Source organism: Ambystoma mexicanum, chromosome 14 (genome assembly GCF_040938575.1).
Source record: "Ambystoma mexicanum isolate Mex_15411 chromosome 14, UKY_AmexF1_1, whole genome shotgun sequence".
In the NCBI taxonomy this organism is placed as follows: Eukaryota; Metazoa; Chordata; class Amphibia; order Caudata; family Ambystomatidae; genus Ambystoma; species Ambystoma mexicanum.
Window position 1 is genome coordinate 165,224,616 of NC_090940.1, and position 24,971 is coordinate 165,249,586.

Below are 24,971 nucleotides of genomic sequence, written 5' to 3' on the forward strand. Positions count from 1 at the left end.
CACTTACCCTTGCACTTGCCTCCAGTTGACCGCACTTTTATTTATTGTCTTTATCTATTTATTTTTACTGTTATCCTATGTATTGCACTGCCCCCTTCCCTTCCCCCTGGCACTTTTCCCTTTCCTCCCCTGACCTCCACTTCCGCGATCTCAATGTCACCGGGCCTAGTAGGATCGTTGTCTCTGTCTTCCCTCTGTTTCCCCTCCCTTGCCTCTTCGCGCTTTGAAACACTTGTGTATAGGCGCGTTATAAATGCCATATCATATCATATCTTCATTCCGCTTTGGGATCAACTGTGTCCTGCATGGATATAGATTTGGGAAGGACAGCCCTCATGCTCATGCTTACGAGTACTTTGTCTTGCTTTTCGACTTCTTTTGCTAACGTGCCAGCTCATGTGGGATTCCAAGAGAGATAATCTGTGGGGTTGTCTACCCCTGCCCAGAAGAGCAGTGTTGTTCCGTATTCCTGGAGAAGAAAGAGCGATCAGGATCAACAGTTGAGCTCACCTGAGATTTCTTTAGTGAGGACTTGCTCGCAGGGGATCCGTTGAGTCCGTTGTTTGGTACGGGTGTCATGCAGATATGGGCAAGACTCTCCGGATGCCACCCTGCCTGTCGATGATACTTCCCATTCGGGGTGACCACCGGAGCAGAAAGCCAGAGCACAGGAGAAAAAAACCTCCCAAGAGGAGGAAAAAACCTGTGCTTGAATTGCCACGAAGAATAGAGTGTATTCTGAGCAGCTCTCTGTACTTATGGAGTGTGCAAGTACATGCTCCGGGGTGCATGGTAATTCCGGGTAAGATCCACAGAGTTCATATTAGGCAGAATCCTGACTGTAGAAAGGAGCGGAAGGACAGAGGGTAAACAAGGAATAAGGAGGCCGGGAACAGAGTCCGGAATGGAAGTGTAGACAGAGCGAAGGCAGGGAATACAAATGAAGACAAGGAAAACAAGGAAAAGGCTTCCAAAAGTAAACTTACAATAGCGCTTAGTGAGGCAAACTATACTTTGTGCTGAGACGCGAGTTCCAGGTGTCTGTTGCGGTAGGTATGCTTGCAGCAGTTGGAAACAGAATCAGGGTACCGGGTACCACCGAAAAGTCAAGAGCTCATAAAGCGCTTCCGAGTAGCATTACTGGGCACCAAGTTGGAAGGAAAAATGGCGCTGGACAAAAGAGGTGTCATCCCACAGGATCACCACAGAGACCAGGGGCGATAATTTATGACAAGAGCATCTTTGCAGACAAATGGGAGGCTGTGGTGCTGACCCCTTGATGATTGGAATCAATGGCCTGTGATCCATGAACACTGTCATGGAGTGACCACAAATATACAAATGAAAGTGTTTGCGACCCCATAAGGCACCAAGGGCTTCTCTTTTGATTTGAGTGTATCATCTCTTGGTGGGATGTGTCTGTCATCCACTGCCCAACCGGATCGACCACCAGTTCAGTCGGCCTTGAGGGATCGAAAAGCTCCACTGTTGTTTTGGCGATTACTGCTGACTTTGGGTTCAATGATGATGACGGGATTAAGGATGAAGCATCCGCAAAAGTTCACCATCCCAAGGAAGTTGCGCACCTCAGACGAGGCTGTTGAGGCTGCAGCCACTTTTATACTGTCCACTTTTAGGGCATTGGGAGATAGACTCCATTCCTGAAATACAAACCTGAATACATACATTTTGGGGTCTAGGAAACAGCATTTTCATTGGTTAAGCATCAAACCATGCTTTTGTAGGTGATAAGACTACCACTGCCAGTCTCCAAAGGTGTTCCACTTCTAATGCACCATAGATGAGCACATCATTGCTCACGTCCAGAACCCCAGGTAGCCCTGCCAGCACCCCTCTAATGGTGTGCTGTAACACTTCCACCACAGAAGAGTCTCTTGCATCTGCAAAGCCCAACGTGGGAGTAAAACATGGTGTTGGCAGTTAAGTCAACGTGAATCGGAACTTGATGGTAACCAGCATTCAGGTCGATGTTGGAGAAGATGGTTGCACCCTGCAGGTTGGTCATATCATAATCCAGGGTGGGGTTAGGGTATCTCTCCAGTTGTATATGGTCCTGTTCGGAAGTCTTGTGTACAAACAGATCTGTTCTTTATCTGGCTGTTTGGGTTTTCAGGTCGCTATTATCAGGGATACCCACGGTGTCAGCTCCTCCACCCCCTTAGTTTTGTTGCCCGTTTCCAGTTTTTGGAGCACCGCCCGACATTCTTCTGGAGGGGAAATGGAATTCTCTGGTGCCAAAAAGCCATCAGCTGAACAGAGCGATCAATATAGAGCCATACCTCCCTGCCCTTCAGGCATCCTATCCCAGTAAATAGATCTTGATGCACTGGCAGTAGCCTTTCAATGCCCTCCTAGTAGACATGGTATGCAAAAAGGACTCCGGGGGGGGGGGGGAGGATAGCTCAGCAGCAATGTGCTCGCCTTAGAGCAACACAGGTTCGATCCCCGGGTCCGCACTTAGAAACCTCTGGGTATTAAGCGCGTTATAAATAACCTATCATATCATATCATACATCATATCAAAGCCTGCATCTCCTGCAGTGTTGCAGCTAAGGAGTTATCCTTCGCCACTGGCATCACGTGGAATATGACCAGTGTCGAGGAGTGGTCATGCTGTGCCAACGTGTGGCAGGCCAGTCAAGGGTAAGGGGTCAGGACCCTCTGTAAGTAAAACTGCAGATGATTGGTTTGGCAGCTTTGGGTGGTGGTTGTAGTAACTGGCATTGGAATGTTGGCATGACATTGATCGACACTCCAGTGTCTATCAGGACTGATATCTGTATTGAATGAATCTGAGCAGAGCCTCAAGCTTGTCTTTAGCATCCCTTTTTATCCTGGCACATGGCAGTTATAAATAAAATCCATACTCTTTGTCGCTCACACTGTGCGGTCGTGGCTCCAGCGTCTCTTGATCATTTGGAAGTGCTGCCGCTCTGTCTTGGCAAGGCCAGGACAGGGGAGGAGGTCAGTTGGTGGTATTGTGAGGGGCGGGGGAGGGCATTGCGCATGGCATACCCTGGCAAAATGTATCTGTTAGTTGCATTTCCCACACATTTGGCCTGCTATAGGACAGGTTTGAGTGTGGGGGGAGTGAACTGCCGTAGGTGTCGCAGACCGTGCGTTGGTCAACCGAATGTCTTAGTCTCGAAGGTTGTCAGGGACTTCTGTCCTTGGCACAAGGTCACGAGGGAGGCTTAAAAGATATTGCATAAGCCCCTTCTACTTTAAGGTATTTAAACGCCTCTTCCATGTGTTCCGCTTGCATTGTGGTCAGTTCATGAGCCATACCTTGCTTCAGAATCCTCTGTAATGATAGAGGTGGGTCTTTGACAATCTCATGGCATAGTTGCAATGAGGCACAGTTTTGAATAATTTGCCCCCTTATCTCGCCTGTCTCATCAGGCAAGTCACAAGACAAAACCAGCCGGAGAAATCCTGGCGGGATAGGCATCACGAGATTCTGTCGGGGCTTGGCGAGCTTTTTGGTGGCAGAATCGGAAGTATGCTTGCAAGTTGCAGGGCTTCATTGGTGGCCCTGTATGACCCATCCCCCGGTTGTAGCGTTTTGAAAACCCGGTGGACCTTACCTCGAGCATAGAATAGCAGCACAGACTTCTTAGCATCTTTTGCCTCGTTGCGTGCCAAACTTCTCCATACGCTTAGCCAAGCATGGGCCCAGAGTAGGCGTCAAACTCTGGCACAGGATTGCCTGCAAGCACTCCGGAGATACATGTGCTAGGTGTCACTGGCAGCCACTTAAGGGGTGAAACGACCAGGTGGGGGGTGTTCTGGAGGAGAAAGAAATCCCTCCTCTTCCACCATCATGTTGGTGCAGAGCTACGTACCAGTTGGACAATCCACCGGGTTGGAGGCCGCACAAGCACCCGTCTGCGGGTCACTCGCCACCACAAGGCTCCAAAGGTAGCTGGTATCCTAATTGCAGAGTCGGTTCAGTGTTGCTACTTTTAGTATCTGTATTATTGTCTATTTGATGCTCTCATCTCCTTGGGCAAGGCCCACCTTGCTGCTTCAACGACTGTACTTTGCGATGGGCAGCGTAGTAGCTCAAATCAGCCCAAATTGGTGGAGCAGCATCTCCGTAGCCCTCCAGGCCAGAGGAAAGAGAGATAAAAGAGCAGGCAGGAGACCGAGCCGGGACACACCCAGTGTGGCATACTGTGATCAGGAGTGGTCAAGGTTCATGTGGAGTCCCAGAGGCTCTCCGTCCACCCCTCGTTGCCCATTGCTGCAGCCTGTCACGAGCCTAAGCGAGGTCGGGTGCTCAGTGCCACATGCTGGGCAAGATTCATGGCTGACCCACATGTGCAGGGCATCCACCTTTCTTCTCTAGATGACATAGGATACTACCCCAGTAAGGGGCGTCTTAGGACATAACATCCCCCACCATTCTATCACGCTCCGCTTCGGCACATCACTAGTCATAGAAATAGAAATAGAACTTTTCATATTTAATGGCATGTTCATTTCTAAAAGTACATGGCGGCCATCTTTGCGTGGATGTTACACCATATGTCTGTCCTTCCTTGATTATGCTGTGCGTCTCATCTTCCTATGCACTGGGCCTGCAGGTGCCCACCTGTTTCAGCCTGTTTCAGTTGTGATCTCAAACCAGTCCCGCACGGATTTTCAGTCATATCACACCATCCTGTCCACTTTCTGACTGCTCTGTTTATAAAGCACTTTGAAACACATTGTGTATAGGCGCTATATAAATGAACGATCATATCATATCATATGTTGACCGTAGACTGGTATATGTTAAAGTATCACAGCCCCCTCGCGAGTCCTTCTTTAAGCTGTGTAGGAGAGGATATCTTTCTTGTTTTGTGACATGGGTCGTGTTCTGCTGTTATGTTGTCTATTAGTTGTACCATGCAGGCGCTTCTGTAGTTTCTTTACCAATGTATTGGGTAATACATGTGGTGCTATTTTTAACTTGGTCTATGCTGTGTGAGCTTGTTCCCTCTCTTTTATGTCCTTTCCTTGTCATTGTTTTGACATGTAGGCACCTGGACTGCTCTCAAGTCCTCTTTGATCTCTTGTGTTTGTTTTTGTCTTAGTTCTGCTGTAGTTCACTTACCAATGCACCGGGTGATTGTTTTGACATATGACCCCTTGTACCTCTGCAGGCATGGCTAATTAAAGACTACCCCCATCTCATGTTGTATCTACTGTACTGGAAACTAGATGATGGTGGTCTATTTATTGTTAGCGTCAGCATGGCCTACAAATGTAAGTGATTGGGAGTGCCCCACTGGGGGCAATGCAGTGTCAACCTACTCACAGTTCATTTTTGACACGCAGGAGCCAGTACCAGGCTTTTGGCACAGTACCCACGCATCTGGGCTGCCACTAGTATTGGAGCGGCTACGCAGCAAGATGGTGGGGGTGTCCACTTCTGCTGTTCCCCTATAAGAGAGATGTTTTCCCGGTGTAGTCTTAGACCAGCTTGCACCCCAGACGGAAAGGCATCCTTGGAACGCCCTGCGGCCCCAAAAATGAATGTAACACAGCGTGCCTCTACGCGCAGACACCATCTTTACACAGAGCAGCAGGAGGCACAGGAGGCTGGATGTTTTCTGTTTTCGCCCATCGCTCGAAGAAAAGAACCTTCAGGAAAACATGCACACAAGGCCCTTCACGTAAGACGCCTGGCTCTAAGACACCTCCTAAACGGACACACCGACGCTTTATTGTCTCTAGGTTTGATTGTACTGTCTGATACCGGACACCCTATTTATCTTCCCCCATTGTACTTACCTTGTCTCCTTCCACGGTGTAACTAGCTCCTAGATACCTGAGGGTTTAGTGCGCTGCCACAAATGCATAAATAAATAAATAAATAAATAAATAAATAAATAAATAAAACGTGTATTCAAGGTATGTAACTGACTCTTCGCCAGCCCTACCAGCCCTTCAGAAGCAGCTTGGCACGCATGCCGTGCAATGCACCGTTCCGTTCAAGTGGTTACATCTCCCCCAGCCCTACAAGCTATTCAGGGACACCTGCAGGAAAATCGACCCCCGGAGGCATGCATTTTTGCTGCCCCAGCAGCACAGCTCAAAATCACTGGGTTACGCCACTGAAAAGATACAGCTGCTCTGCAGAGACCATAGATAGCTGCTTAGGGCTGGGCCTTCTGGCAGGGGGACTGAAATTCATATTTCAGCAATAAGCAGGGCCCTTTGACTGGAAAGTTGGCAGTCCATTGATTTGAGGCCGGGAGGGAGGGGGGGGGCTAGGGTGTGTTTTATAAGAGAAACCTGTTTGGCATTTTCTCCTCCACGTGCAGGCCGCTCGCCTTGAGACTGCGACTCTGAGCGCTTCCATATGTATTCGTTCTGGGCTTGCCGCTAGGGACTCACTCTGCTGCACGTTGCCTGATTAACCACTGTTAGTTTTGGACAGGTAGTGCATCAGACATGTGCCTTTGCTAGAAGTGATATTATTTCAACCCCCTTTTCATCCCATATATTTGCGGGGGGGGGAGACTCTCATAGCCCCGCCCCCCTACATGCAGTATATACTGTACCCATCTCGCCACATATATATATGGGGTGTAAAGGGGGGGGTCAAAATATAAAACAACAGTCAACATTTTCGGTGGTCGCAGTTAATTGGTCGCAGTAATGGTATGATCCCGCTAAATATTCTCAAGATTGTTCCATCTGTACGGCCCAGGGGTCTGCAACCTAGGGCTCTCCAGAGGTTTTGGACTATAACTCCCATCTGCCCTACCCACTACAGACCATGGTAAAGATTCATGGGAGTTGCAGTCCAAAACATTTGGCGAGCCAGAGATTGCAGACCCCTGTACGCAATGTTTTCCTCCCTAATATCTCTCTGACTCCAATTTAAAGGAGGACTGCAGTGTTCTGGGAGTGCAGAGGCAAAGGCCGGCTCTTTTTCAACATCAATTTCTGAAATGCTCACATGTTCCCAATAAAGGAGCATGGCTTTGTTCCCTCTTATGGCCTGTACACCTCGAATTCAGGCGGTATATCAGGGGAAGTTCCCCTTGATTGATTGATTATACACATTAATTAGGCACCTTTTTTACAAAAGGAATGGCCTCAAAGTGTTGGAGAGCCAATCTCAACTATGATGAAAAGAGAGATAAAGGCGTTTCTGTGACTTGGACCACTTGGCAAAAGAGATGCCATTTAAGTTTGTTTCATGGAACTGCTCCAAGTTGGGAAGTTGTTTGAGGGATATAGGTAACTTGTCCCAACACACTGAGTCTTGGTAGCTCAACCCTCTTCCACCAAACGTGCACCGTCTAAAGGAGGGAACGATCGTCCTGAACCGGGTGCACATTTTTTACTGGTGGCAATCTTGGGATTTTGACAGGTACATAAGCTAGTGACTGCCCTACTGGGCATTTTCATTTAAAAACCAGGCGAAACATTTTGAAACAAACTCTGGTCCGGACCAGAGTTCTTCTGGACAGTGTAGGGATAACCGAAGGTCTGAAATCTGGCCTCTTTCCGGAGCCGCAAATATGAGTCGTACTGCCCCATTTTGTGCACCCAGCAGTTGCCTTAAACGTGACTTTGGGGCCGCAGCCAGTTGACCATTACAATAATCCAATATTGAGTGAGTAATGGCCCCCACCAACAAGACCCAATCCTTTGTCAGGATATAAGGTAATAGCCCCCTTAATTTAGAAAGCTGGACGAACACTGCTCTGACTGTTGCTCCCACATTCAGCGTGCAAGACTGGAATTTAATCCCAGTCCCACCAACACCCCAGGCTCTTTACCTTGGATTTTATCTCAATCTCTGGGGATGGGGAACGTGTAAAGGAATCACTATAAGGGGCCTCCTAAAGTTACCTTGGATGGGTTGGCCCATTTTCGGCAATGCCCTGTTCCCGATAGGCCCCATTTTCCAAAATGGCAGCCTGTCGAGAGCAGTGCATGCCCAGATTGGCGCATGATGGCGTATACCCGGAAGGGACGACAGTGGCGGCCGGATGAGGTAAGGTGAAGTGCGCGGGGAGAGCTCAGAGAGGCGATAGGTGGGCGGCGAGAACGGGGTAAGGGGAGAGGATGGGCGAGGGAGTGGAGGCAAACGGAAATGAGGAGGCGGGACGTAGAAACAGGATATGGTAGTGAAGTGCGTTTTGTGGGGGTATCCCCCCACATGAGAGTGGAGTGAGGGAGTGGCAGCCCCACAAAAAAGGGTTCCCTGCACTTCAAACCCGGACCTTGGAAACCGGGCTTCAGCAAAAATGGACGGCCGGGAATCTTCCTAGCACCACCTTGGACTGCCGATGAATAAAATCCCTGTTTTTCCCTCATCTAGATCTCCATGGCGTTCAGACGCCTAAGTCTCTATTATCTTTCCCTACTGTGATATACAGCGGCGCGTCAGCAGCACATGAATGAGCATGCGCCCCAAAGCAATCTGAAAGTGAAAGTAAAGGCCTGATGTAAATATTGAACAGTATTGAGGGGAAGGAGGGAGCCCTGAGGCATCCCACACATCTTGATGGTCCAGCTAGAAAAATATTCCGCAACAGAGAACACTGACCTGCGTTCCCACAACAAATGACGAGATCTATGAAGGGTTTCAGGACCAACTCCTGAGACTTCTGACAGGACAGGCGTGACAACACGATCTTAACGTCCACCGCGTGGAAAGCTGCACAGAGGTCCATAAGTGTAGGAAGCGTAAGATTACCACCATCGGCTGGCTTCGAAATATTATCCCTGACTTCCACTAAGGTGCTTTCAATGCCCTGACAAGGTCTAGACTTGGTTCTACGTCATTCAATCGCTAGGGTTTGCTTTGCAGAGTTTTTAGCTGCTGTTTTTTGGCCCAAAAAATCTCCTCGATTTTATTTTTTTAGTTTGGGCGGTTCCCCACCACTCCCCTCATTCCCAGTTTTTTACTACCTATTATTCACCCCGCCCCCCTCCTTATATCGCTTTACACCCCCCCCCCATATTTTTTGATGAGTTTTTTAGGCCAAAAATTGGCTGCAAAAAACTCTGTGAAAATAACCCTGGCGATGAATGAACATCGTACCCTAGACTCAGAGTGCACTGTTTGTCCAAAGGGTACTGAGCTTGCTCTACAGCTTCACTTTCTAGAATCGCAGATAAGGGAGGTAAGCCAGTGATCGGGTGGTAGTTGGCCAATATACTAGGATTAAGTGCTTGTTTTTTTGGTAGGCGTTTGATAAACACTTATTTTAAACTCTGCAGGGACAAACGCTTCGAATAGTGAGTTATTCAACAGCTTACAGACAAATGGGCAGATATACACACTTTCGAAGTAACCAGGCGGGAATGATATCCACGCTTGTTTCTGTGGGTTTTTATGATTTAAGACGTCCCACTATGCTACTTTCTGTTAGGGAAACAAAATTAAATGTTTGTTTTGAAGCCAGAAGAACCTGGGTCGACAACACATTTTGAGTGACGTCTGGTTTAGCAGCCCCCAGAATGCCTCCCCATTATTTTCCTTAAAGAAGATGGCCAATTCTTGGCAAAAGTTTGCCAAAGGAGGACGAGGGTCCGATAGACGCGTTGGTGATAACAGAGACTGTAATGAGCTGAACAGTCTACACGAATAATTGGGGCCTGATGTTATGAAATGCCAAAGATCTTATCTGGTTTTCCAAATGGGCTCATGGTACACTTTAGGAGTAGGCTTATTCCGAAACAATCCTTGAGGGTCTACACATTTCGCCTTTTACGGCATTTCCTCTTCAGATGGCTAGGTTTTATAGAGTACCAAGGAGCTTTGTGGCTTTGGATTCTCACTTTATGTGCTGGGAGCAGCTCGTTTCGCTCATGTTTCACTATTCGGGCAAGGAATTCTAGTTGTTGGCCAAAATCTTGACTTGGCCAATCAGATGCTAATTCTAGCCAATTGGTGGACAACAAATCAGGTTCGATTTTTGTTCGATCTCTTTTCAAAGCATATTATATGATATGATATGATGGGTTATTTATAACATGCTTAATACCCAGAGGTTTCTAAGTGCGGACATGGGGATCGAACCTGTGGTGCTCTGTGTCGTCTTGCTTCAAAGGCAAGCACGTTACCCCTGAGCTATCCTCCCGAGACCATATAACATTTCCAAGTTTTTTTAAATAATTAGGGTTCGGAGTCAATCACTAAAATGCAAAAAGAAATTGTCGGACCAGATCTGAGGGGTCGTGCGCCCCTGGATATCAAGCACTTCACTGAAAATCAATTCTCAGGCACGCTCATGAGTGTGTTGGATATGATACAACATTGAAATCCAAAACTGAAGACCCTTCATGCAAGGCCGCAGTCATGTTTTCTTCTTCGCATTCTGCCCAAATATTAAAGACTCCTGGTAGAATTTTCTTTGGAGTACATAAGGTACTGCTGGTCAGAAAATCTGTAAATTGATCAGAAATGTCGGGTCTATAACACACACATTTGCGTCTTGGGACCGGCTGCAGCCCCTCATCCTCTCTGTCTGGGCAGGGCTTGTATTTCCATTTCTCGCATTCATTTTAAAGTGTGATATAGGCAGCTTTGAAATTGGGCGAGAAAAATTCCGAGACCCATTCAGTGAAGTAAAGGTATTTTTTAAATTATTTTTTTATTTGTATCCTTTTTTTTGATTTTGAGATGATCAATAGCAAAGGTTGGCAGGGGAAATGGTTACATGTTAGTCACTTAATCAAACTGAGTTTCTAATCATTCAAATAATAAGACCATATAAAAACTGTATGTAATGTGTGATAATGTACAGTACATTAACTAACTAGTAAAGCCACAAACAACTTCTATTCTAATGTCTTTTAAAGAAATGCTGCTGAAAAAAACAAAAATACAAGCATGACATTTAAGCTATATTACCCGAGCAAGAGGGGCATTACCTGGCTCGGTAATGCTGCCCCTCCCGGCCAGGGTAATATTGCTATTAGTATCCCGCACCTACTAATAGTTCTTTAAAAAAAAAAAAAAGGGGGATGGCCAGCATGTATCCGGAGAAGGGACTACGTAGTTCCTTCTCCGTTTCCATGACAGTCATTCATTGCTCCGTTTCCATGACAGTCAGGTTGCGCGGACACGCCAGGAACACTGCGGTTCCCGGCGTCGGCAAGGGACCAGGCCGTGGAAGGGAAGTGGGGCTGGGATGGGAGGGGGAAACCTATGTGGAAAGGGGTTGTGGGGATGGGGACAGGGGAAGGGGATGCAGGGATGCGGGACGCAGGGCAGCCCTTATCTGAGATCCCTGCAGGGGGGTGATGGTGACCTCGCACTAGGAGGAGGCTCAGACGGCGTGATTGCCATGTGATAATGCCCCCATTTTGAGCTTCCTCTTTGGCTGGGATGCTGATACACCCCCCTTGCCGGGTACTAATAGTTTGTAAGGGTGTGTAATGTGTTTGTGTTGATTGGTGGTGGAATTTTCATATATGCCATAATGTAATTGTTTATTCTGATATTGCCATGCAACCTGGCCTAAGGTGCCCGTCCAATACCACCTATGCTTTTCGAGCCTGCTCCATTGAGCCCTCCCGATTCACCACATGAAGTAGTGGCATTCATGGGAATCTGAGAGGACTTCATTTTCCTGGGTCTATTACAGAATTGCGATCAAGTTGTTGGATATTCCCAAACTTTTTTGTCTTGTAGCAGGAACCATTGCAGGGCAGATGCGTGCCCCAGGAACGAGTTCTGCGCAGGAACGAAGAAAGAACGTCAGTTCCTTTCTTAATGAGAGATTTTCTTCGACCGGCAACTTCTCATCAACCAGCGTGGCACAGGGCCATCCACAGGATCATCGGCAGACAATTAGTGGTGCTTAAATAGGCATAGTTGTAAACCACCATACTGCAGTGTACTCCCACTGGTATAGATGCCACCCCATCTTTCTGCATTGCTAACAGCTTGATAGCAGACTACCTGCCAACCAAAAAGCATAGTGCTGGAATATCAAACTGCTTCAGCGGGAAGAAGAGCAAATGCTTGCTTTGGTTTGGAACGCCACCTGGATAACTTTATCGGCTCACAGATGGTTGATGTCATGGCATCTAGTTTCCCAGAGCTCCCTTGTCTGCTGACTTGGACATGACATCCAGGTCACATGAGACTCATACCCCTCAGGATCTCGGGAGTTTGCCATGTTTGTGACTTATTTTGACCGTCTTTAGTGTTTGCATTGTTGGCGTTCTGTCCCCAGGTCCCTCGAAAAGCAGATTATGGGGCTCGAGCACCGATAGAAGGGGTTTGAAAATGAGAGGTGGGACTCTATGCAAAACCTGGAACACAAGAAGCCCCATACGGGATGCAGGTAAGAAAGACAATGGCGCATGAGGGAACAATAGGGAAGCTGGGCTCATAAAGTTCAAGATGTTTAGGGCAGATTGGTGTGAGACTATCTAGCAATTTTGTGCATATTCCACCTACACAGAGTATGCCAAGTTACCAATCAAAAAAGAGGATCTTCCAAAATACCTTCAACTATTTGCTTGTAACAAGGCACGCTCTATGTACCTTTGCTTTCGACTCAATCAGGTTCCCACACTTGAGCCTATCGCCCAATGGAATATGCATCAACATCGGCCTCTGGGTTGTCGTGTCTGTAAATGTCCGGCTACTTTAGAAACCCTAAGACACCTGGTTATCTGTTGTCCCACTCTCAGTAATACTAGGAGCTGACATTTCAAAGAAATCGTTTTGGCGGGCCCTGGTCCACCGGGTGACTTGTTCTGGTCACGCCTTTTGTGGGCCGAAAACCGCTTCACTAATCCTCGCTCTGTATCGATTTCTATTGGAAGTTTTTCTGATTATTTATTCTGCTTGTTGAATTGGGACTCTGTTTTAATCCGTCTTCAGGCTTCGCGGTTTTAAACAACGCGTTGTATGTTTGAATGCTGTGTGTTTCTAAATTGTGCGTAATGTTATTTCTCCTACGTCTTATGTTTTTGTATAGTGTTTGAAGAAATGTGAAAGGTTTCTTGTAAACCGTAGCAGAATAAAAAAAAAAAAATAGGGAAACAGGGCGATGAGAATGAGCTGGTGAGCTGGATGTGCAACATCTGGCAAGAGTGTCAACACAGTGCAATCCGCGTCAGGTGCTGAGGTCACACACTGGCATAGCATTCCATGATGGAGGATTAGTGAGCTGCGATGGGCCATTGCACCACCTAGCAATTGGGGACCTGGAAGCCCATCATAAGTGCTTCTTCAGAATTGCCAGTTTATTGTTGCTTGAGATGGGTAGCGAGTTATCTTTTTGAACCAGGTACCTGCATGCAGAGCATAGGCAGTGCCATCCTGCAAGCACATCACTGCCTTATGGCTCAAAAAAGGGACTTGAATGAAACATAATTGAGTGGGGTTCTATGTGATCATGTCACCTGGAAAAAGTCACCAGGTAGGCAACTTTTTTTTCCTGACCCCTAAAATACTTTCCCCAAATATTCTAGAAGGGTGATCATTTTATACTATAAACTTCCATCTTAGAATATTTGTTAGGAAATGTCCCCCCCCCCCCTGTGGCCATTTCCCAGGTGACTTCATCACTGTATACCATTGAGAGAAGGCTCTTTTCTTAACACCAATCTCCTCTTGTACCGGTGCAATACTGGTACATCTCATTTCTACCCAGAGCCTGCGCTATGCTTCTTACCTTTGCCTGGCTTCTAGCTGGAGCTTTTGCCAACTCTGTGCCATCTCTCTCTGCTTTGCAGTCAGCTGGTCCTTCAATATTGGATTCCGGCTGGACAGGCGCGTCACATCAGACTCCAGGGCCTGCGAAGGAAAATGTTATTCAGTCCCTTTCTCTTAAAACAAAATGTGTAAGGAACTGGCTGGTTGTGGGGATGTACCATGCAGAGCTGTACATCAAACGTCTAATCAACTACATCAGAGCAGGGCTGTCTTCTTAAACATCAAAGTGATTCGCCTCATTTTCCTGGACCAGCCTTACCAAGAACCCGTAATACTCCTTCACCTTTCATTGGCCTACAAGTCTGTCAACTAGGACATTTTCATTAAGGGCCTGGCAAAGTGGGTGGGGCAAGCAGATACCATCATAAATTGGGCTCAATCATCCCTTATGAACTGCAATCATAAATTCAGGAGTGGATCGTCCAAGTTAGCCAAGATAGTGTTGTGTGCGGTCTGTGGTGTGCCTGAAGGCACCTTCCTATCTCCACATCTTTTTTTATATGGAAACCTTTTTTTTTAAAGTTAAAGCTGCTGTCTATACATAGTAAAGTCTAGAAATGTGGAAGACACCAATGTTAAGGTTACTGGGAAGAGTGAGCATGAACTGAATATTCATTAACATAAATATAGTGTCTTAAGGTACAAAGAAAACCATAGCTCACCCCACATCACTATTTCACTCACTTTAACTATGATAACCTTGGAACATGAACAGCATATGTACCTAACCACTGAACCTGTATAAGTATTGTAACTATGTTTAACCTGCTGCCAAGTCAAAATGCTGTAACAGCGCCTCCTTGCCCGAGGGCAGTTGGTGCGCTTTATAAATGGAAATAAATAAAAATAAATAAAATAAAAAATAAATATAATCCTGATGTAACTCCCAGTGAGAGTTCTGATGCTGTGCCATTTCCCACGTTTGTAGACTTTACTTACATAGCTGGACCCTTCATTTTTCTTTTATATGAATATGTTTTTCACTGATTTCTATGACTTTTTAGGTTATATTATAAGTGCATATTAGTGTATTGTGGGGGGTATTGCGTAACATATGAACTGAGATACAAAGCTATGACCACTTGCTTCTCAGTGAACAGCTGGAAATGTCCAAACTATTGGCTTTGACAATGCTTGCTAGATTAATGTTCCTGTTATATTTTGTATGTCGCGGTACACTACACAAAATTAGACAGAAGGTTTTGACCATTTTATAAATGAGGAACTACAAACGCTGAAAGTATTGGCTTTGCGACTGCTTCTTTTGTATATTTTTATGAGTGATTGTTCATAGTAATTGAAGATGCAGCCATTTGTTTGACAATGAACAATTAAAAAAGGAAAAAATATAGGTTTTGCCAATGCTTGTTATATTGTACATTTGTATGCACTGATTGATAATAGTAATTGAATGCGTGACCAATTTTTGTAAATGAACAACTGCAGTCGATAAAAGTTTTGTTTTTGTCAATGCTTGTTCTTTCATATATTTTTACATTGTTGATTTACCATTTGTCAATGAACCATTATTGGCTTTGCTTAGGCATCTTATTTTGTACATTTTACACATGATTGCTTGCAGTAATTAAAGCTATATTTATTTGTCTCGCAACCACTACAAATGTCAAAACTATTGGCTTTGCCAATGATTATTAATTGGTAAATTTGTACTTCTGTGATTGGCCAAGGTATTTGAATTTGCAACAATTTTCTTGTCAATGAACAACTACAAACACCAAAACTATTGGCTTTGGAAAATTGGGTTTGTTTGAGAAAATCTGGGGTAGATTTCTTCAGTTATATTAAACTTGGCGTTGTACTTTTTTTTTGGGTGGTGGGTAATTAAGAGAAGTAATTGATTTGGTAAGAGGTTTGTTGAAATTTGTATCTCGTTCTGTACATAGTTCTGTGAAAAATGCAGTGATTTTTAAAACTTTTGGCTGTTTTATGGAGATTGTCTAGTGATTTGTAAAATTATGTTTTGTAAATAAAATTTCAAAATAAAAACAAAAAAAACTATTGGCTTTGGAAATTATTGTTAATTGGTAGATTTGTACACAGATTGGGTGCAGTAATTGAAGTTGCGACCATTTGTTTGTGAACACACAACAATTTATTTCATACATTCTTACAACAGCAATTGCTAATAGTAAATGCAGCTATGAACATTGCTTGGTCAATTAACAGCTACAATCGGCAAAAGAATTGGCTTTGACATTCATTTTTAAATGATGATTGCTTGATTGAATGTAATCTCTCCCGACACTCAATTTAATTTTGTTATACTACTGATGTTAACTGCCTTATATTTACAGTGAATGTTGTGAAATAATGGTTGGACTCACTCATTGTAGTGTGAGAGACTATATGTTATTTATTTTTAATTTAGAGTTACTGTTTGTGGCAGCATTAACAATGGCATTTCCTATGTTTGTAGACTTTACTTTTTATAGATAGTAATCTTAACTTATTAAAAAGAATATTTTTTCACTGATTTCCATTTTCAGCATAGTTGCAGCTTTAGTACTATGGGGAGGGTATTGTGTGGCATAAGAATGGAGATACCATGCTATGATCATCAGTTTGACAATAAAAAGCTAGAAACACCAACACTATTGGCTTTGCAATTGCTTGCTGGATGACTTGTCCTGCCATATTTCAAACATAATGTTACACTTTATGGAACACAATATGAACCTACAGACCTGTTTGTCAATGGACATCTACGATCACTGAAACTATTGGTTTTGCCAATGCTTGCTATTTCAAATATTTTTGCATAGTGATTGGTGGTAAAGTAATGGCGTTGCCATTTCTTTTTATTTGATACAGTTTTACAGAAGTGATTGGTCGTAGTAAGTGAAGCTGCAAGCATTTGTTTCTCACTTAGAGACTGATCTCATTAATATGCACGGTGGATGTCCTGAGCAGCGGACCCATGTGCAGTCCTTCAGGAGTTCTGAACCCAGGCCGCAGAGGAAGTGAAGCCCACTGAGGACACACACGTTCTGTCTGTCCACCTTTTCGGTGATATGACTTATTTTAACAGGTTGTCCATAAAGAAAACGAGAAGAAACAAAATGGAAGACGAAATTAACACATTTTTTTGAGCGAATTACCAATTTTTTTTTTTTTTGCACTTAAAAAATACAATAATGCAGGGGGAGAACCACTGACACCCCCACCCACTTCGCCCTACCTCAAGTTATACCCTTACCCCACACCCATATATATATTTTTTTAAAGTCCAAAGACTTCGGAAATAATTGGCCCAAAAAATGCAGTCATTTCTTCCTCTATTTTTTCTGATTCGTTTTTTTCTACAGATACCATTTTAACAGATCTATGTGATTATTGCGACGGCTGAAAATGCTGACTTTTTTTTAAAACCCCTTTACACCACATATTTATGCAGTTGGAGACCCCCCGCAGCCCCCCCTTATGAATATTATCTTCTATACCCCCCACATATATATGTGGTGTAAGGGGAGGTCCAACAAAAAAAGTTGACATTTTCAGCCGTCGTAATTGTGAGGACAACATTTTGGTGCAATTCCATTTTAACAAGTGCGATGGTTGTCAAGCGCAAGTGTACTAAGAAGAGGATGATCAGATGCCGAAGCTCTGCAGTTCTGAGCTGTCAAGCGCAAGTGCACTAAGAAGAGGATGACCAGATGCTGAAGCTCTGCAGTTCTGAGCTGTTAAGCGCAAGTGCACTAAGAAGAGGATGACCAGATGCTGAAGCTCTGCAGATCTGAGCTGTTAAGCGCAAATGTACTAAGAAGAGGATTACCAGGTGCTGAAGCTCTGTAGATCTGAGCTGTTAGTGGCCAATCCCATCATTTCTGTAAATAATCCAGGACTGGACCTATTGATGTAATGTATCCTGGGAAGATGGATGTGGCCCTCTTGTGGATGTACAGTAGGGGTACCTGATAGTCCGTGTCTCATCCACGCCTATCCCACATCAGTGGACACAGGCGACCCTTGAAGTTCAGGGAAAGTCTACCACATGCTAAATGGAAACTGGAGCTGAACCCTTGCACGTCTTGCATAGGGGGAGTGTAGTCAACTGAATCACAAAGGAAAACACCAGGAAGAACATCCACTATTGTAATAAACACTCACTCCCAGTGTCTGCTGCACACAGACCCCGGGGGGGAAAGGATGGCCACTGCAGACATTAAACATTACCCATTAACTCATTAATTTATCAGTGATATTTGCTTTCTACGGTGGTCAGCCTTGCACTCATCCAAAAAATGGACACTGTACTTCAACAGCTCTGGGAAAAGGCCACACACTGATCCACGAATGGGGGCAAAGATTGTGACGCTGAGAAATCAGTTCCCTACATCGACAACTGATTTTCAAAGTAATTTTATCTGAAAGAATTAGTTGGAAAAAACTCATCGACTTTTTTTTATATTTAGGCCCCTCCCAAATCCCCCTTCCGTATATTATTCTCCATCCTCAAACCCCTCCCCACTCCCTTATAACCCCTTACCACGCCATATATTTTGATGAGTTTTTTCAAATAATTAATATTAATTGAATGTTTTCATTAAAAAGAAAACTGGCGATGAAACAACGCCAGACCCAGGAATCATCACACATATAGGGCTAGTACTGAAAGATGAGAACCCAACAATGAATGTAGTGCCTGCTTCCATGCTAGCGCCCACCTAAGATTGGCTTCTGCTCATGTGGAATTCACATAAAGCAATGTGGCCCTGGTGATTCCTTCGCCAGGATGATACACGCCTAAAGGTCAGGTCAGCCGAATCCAAGTAGTCCCGTTTTTAGACGGCCATCTTGGGATCATGTGGATCTAGCATTCATAGCCCAAGCAGGAGTGGATTGGGATCCAAAAGGGAGGCCCTAGAGATCATTTTGAAAGTGGCCCTGTAGTACAGATTTTCAGGACGTCCAACCCTTTTCCTACGAGAACATTTGGAAATAAAATAGGTTACCACACAAGAGGCCCAGGGTGCAGAGGCCTCCCTGGAAATCTCCAGAGTGCCCTATAGTCAGTCCAACCCACCCGTGAACCCAAGATAAACTGAAAATATTGCCGCTTCACCCCAAAGACCAACAAACAGTGAAAAGGCCCTCAAACAGAAACAGGGACATACTAAACCTTCCCATACAAGATCATGCTGTGGAACAACTCGGAAACCTGGATCTCAAAGAAAGATCAATTAGCCTACAGCATGGCAGAGCACAGGAATAGCACAGATCAGCGACCAAAAGCAATGACCATCCATGTCCACTTTCCCAGCTCTTCTGGCATTTTTGGTTTGGTGATTCACACGGCTATTCCCCCTGTAACAGCACTACTTGGATATTTGATCTAATATTGATTGGATTAATGTCAAATGTTTGGCTACATGCTTCTGGAAATCTCAAGACAGGCAGAGCATTGAGCCAGAAGAGGTATGCTCAAAAGGACATTGGGCCTCATTACGAGTCTGGCGGTAACCGAGGCGGTAAAACTGCCTGGTTACCGCCGGACTCGTATTACCATTCCGCCTCCGTGACTCCCGGAATTACCGGGGCATTACGACCCTGGTGTCCCGGGATTTCCGGAGGCGGAATGGTGTTAATCCCCATTCCCATTGAGTCCCATAGGACTCAATGGGAATGGGGAAGTGGAAACACCGCCGCCATCTCGTGATGGTGCCAGTGTTTCCACGTCCGCCTGCAGGCGGGCGATGGTAAACCCGCCAGGTCAGACCTGGCGGGAAGATCACCTCCCGCCTGCAGGACTCGGGATCGGGCGGTCGGAATTAACAGTGGCAGCGGGTTTACCGCCACTGTTAATTCTGGACCGCCCGACCTGTAATGAGGCCCATTGTCTGATCAACAGCTTTGTTGAAACCTCCCCTCCTCCACCCATAAGCTACATGCTTTGTCATGTTTAATTAAGTGGTTTGTTTTAAGCCCATTGCCACTCCTTTCACCTCGCTCTTTGACTGAATGACTTTGATCTCTCGTTCTGTTTCTTCGTGTCTTCGGATCAGGTTGGCCACGGTCTCCACATCCTTTCCATAGTCCAAAGCCTGCATCAGGGAGATCTGCAAGGGGACGGGGAAGATAGAGCGTGGGAAAGAGACAAAGAGAGAGAGAGAGAGAGAGAAAGAGAGCGAAAGAAAGAGAAAGAGAGAATGCGGGAGAGAAAGAAAGAAAGGGCAAGAGAGAAAGAGAGACAGAGAGAGAGGGAAACAGAAATAGAGAAAGGGAGAAAGCGAGTGACAGAGAAAGAGAGAGAGAGAGAGAGAGAATGAGAGAAAGGGAGAAAGGGAGAAAGAGAGAGAGAGAGAGGGGGAGAAATGGGTGTTATAGCCACTGGTAAGTAAACATGGCCACGATCGATCAACTACAATCACTTTTAATAATAATACAAATATTCCATGGTTTTGACTTGTCAGGGGGAACACTTTTTTATATAGGGTGTGCAATACTTTAAGCACATTATTTGGTTTTATCAGGATGGTGTATTAAAATGGGGAGAGGAGCCCATAAGAAAATATGTTACAAATTAACAAGGGCTGGGGCAAACATTTGCATGAAGATTTTCCTTTACTTTGATCTGTTCTTTAACTTGTACCCAGGTGAGAAGAGGAGAAGATATATAAAGTTTATTTCCATGAACCCTGCTGTCAGCTACTAACCCCAGTTGCTGCGCCTTGCACTGATCATGCTCCACCTGTCCTGCTAGGCCTTGCACTGATCATGCTCCACCTGTCCTGCTAGGCCTTGCACTGATCATGCTCCACCTGTCCTGCTAGGCCTTGCACTGATCATGCTCCACCTGTCCTGCTAGGCCTTGCACTGATCATGCTCCACCTGTCCTGCTAGGCCTTGCACTGATCATGCTCCACCTTTCCTGCTAGGCCTTGCACTGATCATGCTCCACCTGTCCTGCTAGGCCTTGCACTGATCATGCTCCACCTGTCCTGCTAGGCCTTGCACTGATCATGCTCCACCTGTCCTGCTAGGCCTTCCCCTGATCATGCTCCACCTGCCCTGCTAGGCCTTGCACTGATCATGATCCACCTGTCCTGCTAGGCCTTGCACTGATCATGCTCCACCTGTCCTGCTAGGCCTTGCACTGATCATGCTCCACCTGTCCTGCTAGGCCTTGCACTGATCATGCTCCACCTGTCCTGCTAGGCCTTGCACTGATCATGCTCCACCTGTCCTGCTAGGCCTTGCACAGATCATGCTCCACCTGTCCTGCTAGGCCTTGCACTGATCATGCTCCACCTGTCCTGCTAGGCCTTGCACTGATCATGCTCCACCTGTCCTGCTAGGCCTTGCACTGATCATGCTCCACCTGTCCTGCTAGGCCTTGCACTGGTCATGCTCCAGCTGTCCTGCTGCGACTTGCACTGATCATGCACCACCTGTCCTGCTAGGCCTTGCACTGATCATGCTCCACCTGTCCTGCTAGGCCTTGCACTGATCATGCTCCACCTGTCCTGCTAGGCCTTGCACTGATCATGCTCCACCTGTCCTGCTGCGCCTTGCACTGATCATGCTCCACCTGTCCTGCTACGACTTGCACTGATCATGCTCCATCTGTCCTGCTGCGACTTGCACTGATCATGCACCACCTGTCCTGCTAGGCCTTGCACTGATCATGCTCCACCTGTCCTGCTAGGCCTTGCACTGATCATGCTCCACCTGTCCTGCTAGGCCTTGCACTGATCATGCTCCACCTATCCTGCTGCGCCTTGCACTGATCATGCTCCATCTGTCCTGCTGCGCCTTGCACTGATCATGCTCCACCTGTCCTGTTAGGCCTTGCCCTGATCATGCTCCACCTGTCCCTCCATTGGAAATGCACCACCTGTCCTGTTACGCCTTGCACTGATCATGCTCCACCTGTCCTGCTGCTAGGCCTTGCACTGATCATGCTCCAGCTGTCCTGCTACGCCTTGCACTGATCATGCTCCACCTGTCCTGCTGCTAGGCCTTGCACTGATCATGCTCCAGCTGTCCTGCTATGCCTTGCACTGATCATGCTCCACCTGTCCTGCTGGGCCTTGCACTGATCGTGCTACACCTGTCCTGCTGCGCCTTGCACTGACCATGCTCCACCTGTCCTGCTGGGCCTTGCACTGATCATGCTACACCTGTCCTTCTAGGCCTTGCACTGATCATGCTCCACCTGTCCTGCTGGGCCTTGCACTGATCGTGCTACACCTGTCCTGCTGCGCCTTGCACTGACCATGCTCCACCTGTCCTGCTGGGCCTTGCACTGACCATGCTCCACCTGTCCTGCTGGGCCTTGCACTGATCATGCTACACCTGTCCTGCTAGGCCTTGCACTGACCATGCTCCACCTGTCCTGCTGTGCCTTGCACTGATCATGCTCCACCTCTCCTGCTACTACTTGCACTGATCATGCTCCACCTATCCTGCTGCGCCTTGCACTGATCACGCTCCACCTGTCCTGCTGCGCCTTGCACTGATCACGCTCCACCTGTCCTGCTACGCCTTGCACTGATCATGCTCCACCTGTCCTGTTAGGCCTTGCACTGATCATGCTCCACCTGGCCTGCTAGGCCTTGCACTGATCATGCTTCACCTGTCCTGCTACGCCTTGCACTGATCATGCTCCACCTGTCCTGTTAGGCCTTGCACTGATCATGCTCCACCTGTCCTGTTAGGCCTTGCACTGATCATGCTCCACCTGGCCTGCTAGGCCTTGCACTGATCATGCTCCACCTGGCCTGCTAGGCCTTGCACAGATCATGCTCCACCTTTCCTGCTACGCCTTGCACTGATCATGCTCCACCTGTCCTGCTGCGCCTTGCACTGATCATGCTCCACCTGTCCTGCTAGGCCTTGCACTGATCATGCTCCATCTGTCCTGCTGCGACTTGCACTGATCATGCACCACCTGTCCTGCTAGGCCTTGCACTGATCATGCTCCACCTGTCCTGCTAGGCCTTGCACTGATCATGCTCCACCTGCCCTGCTACGCCTTGCCCTGATCATGATCCATCTGTCCTGCTGCGCCTTGCACTGATCATGCTCCACCTGTCCTGCTGCGCCTTGCACTGATCATGCTCCACCTGTCCTGCTGTGCCTTGCACTGATCATGCTCCACCTGGCTTGCTGCGCCTTGCACTGATCACGCTCCACCTGTCCTGCTGCGCCTTGCAATGATCATGCTCCACCTGTCCCTCCATTGGAAATGACCCGCCAATGCCTTGGAATGCATGACTCCATGGCCATTCACAGCGCTGCACTCAAATGGCTCTGGTCTTTCTTTCTGCCCGCACCCATCGGTTGAAACTGGGTCTCTTCATGTCCTGAGCTACTTTATTCAGATGTGGTGCAGCCTCAGTGGTCCTCTCTAATGTCTACACGCCCACATCTATGCTCATGAGCTCCACCTCAACCAAATAGAGTGCTGTTGGTCATCAAATGGACGCCTTCTTCAAATCCAAGATTGGATGCTTTCCGATTGCCTTTGGCCTGAATTCCTCTTTGACTGATGCTTTTCTGCTGGAACCGATGATGCTGGGCTGTCCACTGGTCCAATGGCTCCACTCCCCAAGTACACCTGTGTGCATGAGCACCGAGATCAGGATCTCATAGGTCATCTGGTGGAGACCTGTCTTTTTTGTAGCAAGTGTACCCTGCACCCATGTCATGTTTCTATCAACCGATTTCCGAATGACCGCATTGATCATTGTGGTCCTTGTCTCTCTGCTCATGCATGTAACTTAATGTAACTGTAACTATGATTGCCTGTGTGCAAAACACTAATCCACATACAACAAGCTGAAACATGCACTGCCCTCCTTTGTTTAGCCTGAAGAGATCAAGGAAACTCCTCACTGGCTGCCAACAAATGGATTGATGTCAAGAGCATGTACTTGACCTGCATATTCATGCAGCCCCCCTTCTGCCTCTCCAAAGAGTTCAATGCTTACCAGCTGGCAAGACATCAAAGGGCGGCCTTGTATCGCCTGGTAGAGATCGACTGGAGGAAGTACCCCAATGATTGGCGGTAGATATTTTCATTATCAAGGCCACTTCCTCTCGTGTTGCAACTGGTTCCCACCATTCTCAGAAGGTAATGTCCAGAGAAGTGTGAGCTGGAGTACAAGCTGGTGTAACCATGACAACTTCTATGCCCTGGGTTGAGGAAGAATGATATCGAACTCGAGGGGGGGGTGCCAGCCTCTCAGCCAATGAAGAGTCTGAAAACGGGGGCATTACCACACGGTCATCCCGCCATCCGAGTCTCCTCATAGCGGGAGGCCGCCATCCTCCCCCCGCCGGGATCCCAGGTAAGTGCTGCCCCTACCTGGCCCGGGGCATTAGCTGGCCCGGCAATGCCACCCCACCCCCACTCGGGTAATGTTGCTGAAGTAATTTATGCAGAGTGCTTGCAGCATTTCTAGGATCATAGCAATGCCTCGCTCAGGTGTGTGGGCGCTGTGATCTAATTGAGTTGGGGACAGTAACTCTGTGGTTATGACTGGGTAGGACACCCGCCAGGAAGAGCTTTGTCTGAGATGCCCGTAACTGTCATGTGAAACATCATGAGTACTGCATCCGAGGTGGGTGGAGTTATGGTTGCTTTGCTAGCTGGTGAATTTTAATGCTTTTTAGTTTTTGAATTGCAAACATAATCTTTTATTTAACTAAAGTGTTTTCACTGAATTCCATTTATTACAGAAAGTTTATGGGAGTGTTCTCTCAACTAAAGTTGTTTTAGTGAATACACACACACACGAATATAGTTTATTAAGGAGAAGGTGTGTCAATCAAGCATCGGTATTTGGTTGAAGGTTCACACAGCAATGCTTTGTGGATGCCTCTCTAGAAGGCAATGTCGTCATCGTACAGAAGAAAAACAATTATACTGGCATCATGAAAAAAATGGGATTAACTTGTCCCGAGAGGATAGCTCAGTGGCAAAGTGCTCGCTCACCTCGGAAGCAAGGCGACCCAAAGCAACACAGGTTCGATCCCCGGGTCCGCGCACTCGCCTCGGAAGCAAGGCGACCCAAAGCAACACAGGTTCGATCCCCGGGTCCGCGCTTAGAAACCTCTGGGTGTTTAAGCACGTTTTAAATATGCAACTAAAACAACTGAAAAACAAACAATTCCTGTAACAGTGCCTCAATGCCCGCGGGCTGTGTGAGCACTTCAAAAATGCAAAAATAATAGCCTTACCCCCTTCACTTGGAAAGGAAACATGCCACATGTATCAGGTACACTAGCAATA

The 24,971-nt window shown here is 46.7% G+C and overlaps 1 protein-coding gene across 3 annotated transcripts in view; it reads right to left on the minus strand.

Moving 5' to 3' along the window:
• Positions 1-24,971, minus strand: part of SPTBN5 (spectrin beta, non-erythrocytic 5) — a 1,050,196-nt gene that overhangs the window by 302,299 nt on the left and 722,926 nt on the right. For all 3 annotated transcript variants that reach the window (XR_011283950.1, XM_069638812.1, XM_069638811.1), the window contains exons 39-40: positions 19,678-19,791; positions 13,674-13,795 (exon numbers count right to left, since the gene is read on the minus strand). Coding sequence is in view for 2 of the 3 variants with exons in the window: in XM_069638812.1 (XP_069494913.1) it covers positions 13,674-13,795; positions 19,678-19,791 (236 nt within the window). In the remaining variant the exon portion in view is untranslated. The remainder of the gene's footprint in view (positions 1-13,673; positions 13,796-19,677; positions 19,792-24,971) is intronic.